Here is an 8,857-nt window from a genome sequence, read left to right on the forward strand (position 1 = left end):
GTGTTTGAAGCTTAATATTTTGTCGTGTTCTGAAATTTAAGATCAGAGAAATGGAATTTCACATTGTGATTTCTGAAACTTTGCAATGATGGCAATCTTTTTATTCTAACTGTTTCGGAGAACAATTTAAGTGCGTGGAACTACGATGGTTCAACGAAATTTTGGCGAATCATTCGCAAAATCTGTGCAGAGTAGGAAGCGTTTTGTTGATATGAGCAGATTGCAAATGTTGAGGGTTAATAGTGCTTGTTTGAGAAACATATCCAATGTGTTGACATGCTCAAGTCTTCTGTGGCTTTGCTGGAATGACTAAACCTACCCTTCTCTGCCTTCCTGGATTCCGACAAAAAATTGAAGAGTTTTAGAAGTACCTAATGACATTTGCTAAGTGCACGAGTTAAATGACAGTTCTGCAGTGTTGAACTCATGCCAAGTGGAAACAGTGTGGGAGAGAGAAAATGAAGTACATGTTTTTTTGAAATATAAATATAAAAATAAATAAATAAATTGAATAAAGTATAAATAAATTATTGAGCGCATGAAACTTTCCACCATTTCACTTTGCAAGGTACAACCTTTGATCATCAATTAATTTCAACGTAAAATATATGATAACCACACAAATTGAAATGTATCTATTTTGTAATTTTCGAAAATATTAAATATTATATAATATATTAATGATCTTGCCACCTTGCAAGTCTTCTGGAAGAAAGTACAACCTTTGATTATTAATTAATTTCAACGAAAAATATATGATAACCACAAAAATTGAAATGTATCGGTTTGCTCTCTTTTCATGGTCTCCTTGAATATCACATTTTTCTTATTAATGGATCACATTCATCTTATTCAAGGGATAAGATAAGCAGCAAGTCAATTAACTTTTTCATAGTTTCTTGTAAACATTAAATTCTTATTATTCAATAAATAATATGAAAAGGTAACAAGCTAATTAATTGAAATATACATAATATATAGATGAGATTAAAAGTCAATAAGTCAATTATTAATTAATATATATAATATTTAATTAATGATTAAATATGCAGATAAAATGAAAAAACAATGAACCAATCATTAACTCAATAACTAAACACTAACACGTTTAATATTAAAAAAAATTCGGAGTAGAGGAATCCTATTATAAATAATTGAAAGCAGAGTTGAACTTACCTCTGCAATTTCCGAGTATTTGCGAGAGAGTGTACATGGAACCGGCTAATACAAACGTGCTACTTTCGTAAGTTCGAAGTCTTTGCAGGAAGGAGGATTATTTTTAAAAATTAATTGAAAGAATATCCAATCATTTTTCCGTCCATTTTTTTTCAACATTGACATGTGCCTAGATTCATCCTGAATGATTAAAATAATATTGCATTTTCCTGGCAATTTCAAGGGAAATTTCTTTGTTCGTAGAACGTGGAGTCATTGATTTCTTGTTATGGAGAAACTTCGTGGCAGCTGCAAGTACAAGTAATCGAGAACATCCGAATCCTGGCTCCCATACATCGTATGACCAATTATTTGCGTACGGGGCCATTGAATATTCATTAGCATAGCAGAATTATTATTTCGGTGTGGAGTTATTGAATGTTCATTCCAAGGAAAGAATGTAATTTGAGGTGAAATTTTCATTTGTGTTATTTAAACTAGTTTTTTGACTATATATGGATTCAGCACGCTGGAAAACCCTTAGACACTTAGATTGCACAGGATTACCCATCAGAATTGTGATTTCAATAAATTCCTGGCGGATTTTAGAGAAATTACACCAGAAACAGCCACGGTAAAAACTTCCAAAAAGTTACACTAAAAACAACTCCGTAAAGAATGACGTTGTCTAACATTTTGGTGGTGTAAATAATATTTGTTAATCAGAGAACCAGGGCAGAACAGCCGGTTGTAGGTAATCCAAAATTACAAGCTTGATACGTGAACAGTTTTTCGGGATACTGAATTTATTTTACATTAAAAATGAATATTAAACAAAAAAAATTCAGGATATTGAATTTATTTTACATTAAATATGAATATTAAACAACAAAATAACACAACATGATCTAATCAAAAAGCTCAGGGGAGTAGAGTAGAATACACTACAGGGTGTTTTGTTAAGACACTCCGTCTTAAAAAATCATTGTTTCAAAATTTTATGGGCAAAATTTAGTGATGCTAAGGATTGTGTGGTCCAGCCTAAGTGCATCTCCGGATTATTTTGACTACTTAAATACCTATGGGTTGCAGCTACTAAAGCAGGACATGGCTTTAATCTTACTGCTCACAGTACCTAAAATAACAAAATCTGATACCCTGCATCTCCCGATTATTTTGACAGCTTAGATACCTATAAATTACAGCTACTAAAACAAGACATGGCTTTGACAACTGGTCACAATATCTTTAAAAAACATAATCTCTACTAAAACAGTACATGGCTTTGAGCGTGCTGGTCACAATTTCTTTAAAAAAAACATGATCTTTAAAAAACATAATCTGAGCAGAAGTTAATTTACCAAAAACATAATCTGAGCACAAATTAATTTACTAAATTCCAGCTAAAAAATCCAAAATTGCAAAATAATTAGACAACGGCCTCCGTTCATGTAGCAATTTTCTCTATGACATACGCATAGTCAAATTGGTGCCTTGAGGAGCTCCAGCTGATGTTAAAGTCGAGGGCTACAATTATTCCAGTTTTCTATCATGTGAAGCCTTCCCTGCTTAGGTGGACACAGGGTAAAGAGAAAGGCAATGTGTATGCGAAAGCCCTTCGCAGCCTAGAAAAGAAGAAGACTTGGGACCCTCAAACTCACAAAATGAAGCGGAGATACGACCCCCAGACTATTGAAAACTGGAGGGACGCTCTTTCTCGCGTTTCAGAGATTAGCGGTCTGGAGCTGGAGGCGTGTAACAGGTGAGAACTCAAATTTATATTGTACCAATGACTTTATGTTTGATAGAAAAGACGGGCGGATTGTGCTTTTAAGACATGTTGCTCACTAGCTTTTGCTGTCAGGGACGAGGGTGAGCTTGTGGATAAGGTCGAACATCTAGTTCAGAAAAAGGCTATAAAACCACCATTGGATGTGGCCACATATCCAACTGGTTTGGTTGAAAAGCTACTTGATTTTGAGAGCACCGTGTTATTGCAACATGGCAGCGCGAAAACCCAGGTTGTGGGTATAATGGGCCTTGGTGGTGTTGCCAAGACTGTTCTAGCGAAAGAATTTTTCAACAGTAGGAGATCGGATTATGATCGATCCTGCTTTTTGTTTGATGTAAGAGAAGCTGCAGCGAGAAGCTCTTTAACATCGTTGCAGAGTAAACTTTATAAGGACTTGACTGGACAGGAGCAGGCAATTGATAACATTGATGAAGGCATAGGGATGCTCATGCATCGTGTCTCGCGTTGTCGCGCACTCATAATTTTTGATGATGTGGATTCTGTTGAACAGCTGCGTGCGTTATGTTCACCTGTGCAGGACGTCCTTCGTTCAGGTAGCTTGATTTTAATTACATCCCGCGATAAGGGTATCTTTATGAGGTCTGGAATAAGAGAGGCATCCATTTACAAGCTGACAGGCCTCGATAAAGAACATTCTCAAGAGCTTTTTTGCTTGCACGCCTTCCACCAACCTTGCCCTGTTTTGGGATTTGAACAAGTGGTTAGAAAATTTTTGGAGGTGTGCCAAGGATTGCCGTTGTCTCTCAAAGTGATAGGGGCGCTACTTTACTTGGAAAACCCTGAGATAGGGTACTGGCAAGACCAATTGAGCAAATTGTCTAACATAGTTCCCACCGATATACAAAAAAGTCTTAAAGTTAGCTACGACAGTCTTGATGAAGAGGACAAAGGGATATTCTTAGATATTGCATGTTTCTTCGTAGGAGAAGACAGGGACAAAGTAATAAGAATATGGGATGGTTGTGGCTGGAGAGGCTCCATTGGTCTTCGGAATTTAGAGAACAAGTGTCTTGTTGAGGTAGACACTGAAAACCGTATAAGAATGCACGATCACCTCAGAGATTTGGGCAGAACTTTGGCGGAGAGAGAGCCTTGCCTTCGTCTTTGGCGCCCAACTGACAAGGTTTCTCCCTTTGTGTCCCACCGATCATCTGTAAGTGTTTGAAGCTTAACATTTTGTTATGTTTTGAAATTTAAGATCAGAGAAATGAAATTTCACGTTGTGATTTCTGAAACTTTGCAATGATGGCAATCTTTTTCTTCTAACTGTTTCGGATAACAATTTAGGTGCGTGGAATTACCATGGTTCAACGAAATTTTGGCGAATCGTTCGCAGAATCTGCGCAGAGTAAGAAACGTTATGTTGATATGAGCAGGTTGCAACTGTTGAGGGCTAACGGTGATTGTTTGAGAAACATATCCAATGTGCTGACATACTCGGATCTTCTATGGCTTTGCTGGAATGACTATCCCTACCCCTCTCTGCCTTCCTGGATTCCGATAAAAAATTTAAGAGTTTTAGAACTGCCTAATGACGGTTGCCAAGTGCAGGAATTAGATGACAGTTCTGCAGTGTTGAGCTCATGCCAGTTGGAAACATTGTGGGAGAGAGAAAATGAGGTACATGTCTGTTTTTTTCTGTTCTTTTAATATATTGAGTTTTCTTCTTAAATATAAAAAAATTGGGTGAGGGTTTCTATGTGTTTTTGAGAGGGGTTTTTGCATATTGAAGTTTTTTTTTTTATAATAAATAAATTTTGGGTTAGAGTTTTATGTGTTATTTCTGATTTTGTATATTGAAATTTTCTCTGGGGTGAGGGCTTCTATCTTTAGCTTGGGTGAAGATTTAACTTTTTTCTGATATTATAATAACTTTGGATGATATACTATCACCGCCCTTCATATAACAAGCTGGTCCAAACTGATATCTGTTTTATTTCCTGTCTCTATCGATATGCTGAGGTCCATGGAATCATATATTCAGATTTTCACCTTTTGAACGGGGTTGAAACCAGTTTTATTTTGCTATTTTGTTAATTTAAAAATCTTTAATTTTTTTTTAGGGATCTCATGACTCAATCGGATCTGCTCCGATTAGCTTTCTTTGACAGTACTCAGTAACAGTTTTCAAACCTGGTTTTTAATGCTTGCAATGCACCCGGGTGTGTTTACGAAATATAATTTTGTAGTTGGGTGAACCAAAACAAAATATACTTTTCTCTTATTTCCCTCAGCCCAGGACAGGCCAAGCCTAGGAGGGGACAGGCCTTCCGGGGCTCAGATACTAGGATAGAAATTAAAGAATCAAACTCACTGATAAACTGGGTAGCTCTCAGGTGAGAGAGTATACCTGGAGACTGCCACTGGCAAAATGCTCTACCCTTTTCATCTTACAATCAAAAATATATATAGCTTTTACACAAGTAGAGAAATTAGAACAAATTCCAAAAAAATAAGAACTAAATCCTAATCAAAAGCATACTCAACTAATGAACTAAGTCCCTCGTTCTCCATTAATTCTAACAGGGTGATGGTGATACACAAAGTTATGTGTTATGGTGATACACAAAGTTATGTGTTAATTTTTATTTGGTGTATTGAATTTTTCTCTTGGGTGAGGGGTGAGGGGTTTTATGTTTAGATTGGGTGAATTTAGTTCAGAATTTAGATTGGATATTGGTAAAACCCAGTTCATATTTAAATTTTCACTTAAATTTGTGATTAAAAAAAAAACATTTAAAGACTCCATTTTTCCACACATTGCAGGCACCTTTGGAGTTGAGGGAGTTGCTTATTGGTCATAGCCTTCTACAATTTCCCAAGTCCATAGGAAAACTGAAGCACCTGGAGAAAATTGTAGCCAATTATGTCGAAACATTGCACGAAGAGTTCTTTAATCTCCGGTCACTGAAGCATCTGAGAGTACACACACATATGGAGTTGCTGTCAGAGTCGCTCGGGAATCTTACGAACCTCCAATATCTGGACTTGTCCGGAAGTTCCTATTTGCAAAAGCTTCCAGACTCGTTCGGGAATCTTACAAATCTCCACTATCTTAACCTGTCTGGCTCGTATTTCCAAATGCTGCCACATTCCTTTGGGAATCTTACAAACCTTCAATATCTTGACTTGTCTCAGAGCTTCAATTTGCAAACGCTCCCACCGTCATTCAGGAATTTAGTTCAACTTAAACATCTCTGTTTGAAGGACTGCAGCAGGTTGATGCTGTCGGGCGAAACATTTGGAAATATCACCACACTGGAAAGCTTGGATCTTCAATGTTGTGGTGATATGGAAGAATTGCCTGCCCAAGTCACAAGTCAGCTTTTCATGGAAAAATTATATTTGTGGAATACAAAATTAAGAGAATTGCCATGTGCTATTGGAAGCCTAAGCAATTTAAAAGTTCTGGTAATAGAATGCCTTATGTTGGAAATGTTGCCCGCTTCCCTGGGTTCAAATCTAGGGTGTTTAAAGGAATTGACGTTTTCTGGGTGCTCTAGATTGAAATGTTTGCCTGACTCAATTGGCGAGTTGAAACAATTGACAAAGCTTTGGATACGGAAGGGAATAATAGAGTATTTACCAATGTGTGTCACTGAGTTGAACAATCTTGAAGATTTGAGTGTAACAGATTGCCCACTACATGCCCTGTCATTTGCCGGCATTGGAAAGGTTGCAAAAGGAAAAAATGCATCAATAGATGGGCGCATATTATTCCCTTCTATTGGCAAGTGTATGCTCCGTCTCAAAGAGTTACAGGTTTGGGGGACGCAAATAAAGGAAATATCATTTTCTGAAGGGGTTTGCTCCAACCTTCAGCATCTTGACATCAAATTTTGTCATAAGCTGGTCGAGATTGGAACATTGCCAACATCACTGGTATCACTGGAATTAGAAGATTGTCCTGTATTGAAGAGAATAACAGGGCTTTGTGGTCTTTCAAAACTTCTACGTCTGGACATCCACGAGTGTCAGGGATTAGAGAACGTTGATATCTCTGGAGGTTGCCTATCTGGAGAGGAGTCGGGATTTGGTGTCGAGTCTTCAAATACCATGTTCTGATGGTGGTGATGAAAGCGATTTTTCCAATCGTGATGAGAGCAGCAGTCATTGGATTGAAAAGTAGTTGTCCGAAGAATTGAGATGGGGCGCAGGGGAGTTGTATGACAACCCTCTGTTTCCCAAACTGATTAGGGTCATGGAGTACTTGAGCAGGCTCAGCCCACACGAAAGAAGACTGAAGAGCCCTACAAAACTACAGCAGGAAGAGTGGAAATTTAAAAAACTTGTGCAGTTATAAAATGAAAGCAACTTAAAAGGATTTGCTTCTTTGTGGCATGCAAATCTGTTGTGAAAGAAACTTGGAAGTTAACTCTTTTGTTAAAGAATTTGTATTCATGCATACTATGGGACTTGAAGTTCGATGACAGTTCTTCTAAATCCTTTTCATGCGTTTAATAATCCTTTGGCAAGGTATTGTGATTTTCAAACATTAGTCGAAACTCAAAATACTTCTCTACTGCCCTTCATCATTATATAAACAAGAGCTTCATAAGGTCAAGCGGGACGAGAAGACAGGAGCTGTGAAGCGTATGCATGCACCAACACATGTGAATTAATGAAAAAAAAGGTAAAGAGCAATTAAATTTTCATTGGGTTTGAATGGAAGCATGATGATATGAATATGGAGTACGTTTTAAAACTTTTTCTGTTCAGTTAAGACTCGTTTTTTCAGATTTAAGAACACTGGTTAACTACCTTAGACCGAGAGGCATTTGGCAGGAGTGAAGGCTGCCCCTTTACTGACCACCACTAGCAGGGAATTACATGTGGCATAGTTTTCCTTGAATACCAGTGATGAGTCAACCTGCATTCACAACCAATGATGGCTGACAACTGAATTATGGTCAATGTTCCACCAAGACTTTGGGACGGGGAGACTTGGGTGAGGGGAGACGCACAATGGGGATGTATGGGAGTACCCATAATGAAATACCACGAGATTCAATAATGAAATACTCTGATACATATTTATCATTCATTATTCACTTATTCACTATTTTAAAATCTACGTTGATTTAAAAATTAAATTCACCATTCATCATTGTAGATTCTAAATTGATTTAAAATTAAAATTCATCATTTATCATTCTAGAATCTAATTAGTACTACGCAAAATAGACTATAATAAACACTGAAATCTAAACACTGGAATAGTAAATTGATATAACTAAACTCAAAAACAATGGAGTGATAAGTCTAAAAGTCACTCTAAAGTACACACAGGGCTTGGTGCTCTTGATTAAATACTAATTCCATAACCTTGTACATAACAAAATCTAATGGAAACATTGCAATCCATCGAATCCTGAATTCTTGAAACACTGAAGGAAACATTGCAATCCATCAAATCCTGAATTCTTGAAAAACTGTTAAGTCGGTTGGATTTTGAGTGAGATTTAAAATTTTACTTTCTGCATATGAAATCCAATGAGGTCAAAACCACTCTCAAACATCTTGAGTCATTTCATGGTAATGTTAAAAATTTAAGTAAAATGATGAAAATGAAAAATAAAGGAGAATGTCACTTTTACTTTAAGAATTTAACATTACAATGAATTGCATAGCATTAATAAGGCAATATGATCAAATACTAAGTTTCCCCTGTCATAAATCCTTGTTTACAAGCAAATTTAAAGGGGACGCATAGCCCATTTTGAGGGGACGCCTAGGCGTCCCCACACTAGAGAAATGTCCCCCTTTGTGTCTCCCCAAAAGAGGGATGTGGGGAAACGTTCCCCAGACGTCCCCCACACTAGAGAAATGTCCCCCTTTGTGTCTCCCCAAAAGAGGGATGTGGGGAAACGTTCCCCAGACGTCCCCCCA

At 37.1% G+C, this 8,857-nt stretch overlaps 1 protein-coding gene across 1 annotated transcript; it reads left to right on the forward strand.

Moving 5' to 3' along the window:
- The first annotated feature begins 2,652 nt into the window (after nt 1-2,652).
- LOC149214307 (disease resistance protein Roq1-like) lies at nt 2,653-7,033 on the forward strand. Its single transcript, XM_089389357.1, has 3 exons — nt 2,653-4,121; nt 4,256-4,588; nt 5,735-7,033. The coding sequence occupies exons 1-3, from the start codon at nt 3,189-3,191 to the stop codon at nt 7,031-7,033; spliced, it is 2,565 nt and encodes an 854-aa protein (XP_089245483.1). The 5' UTR covers nt 2,653-3,188.
- Nucleotides 7,034-8,857: the final 1,824 nt, after the last annotated feature.

This window comes from Pinus tabuliformis, chromosome 1_1 (genome assembly GCF_031772625.1).
Source record: "Pinus tabuliformis cultivar Carrire ecotype Pingquan chromosome 1_1, CPIR1, whole genome shotgun sequence".
In the NCBI taxonomy this organism is placed as follows: Eukaryota; Viridiplantae; Streptophyta; class Pinopsida; order Pinales; family Pinaceae; genus Pinus; species Pinus tabuliformis.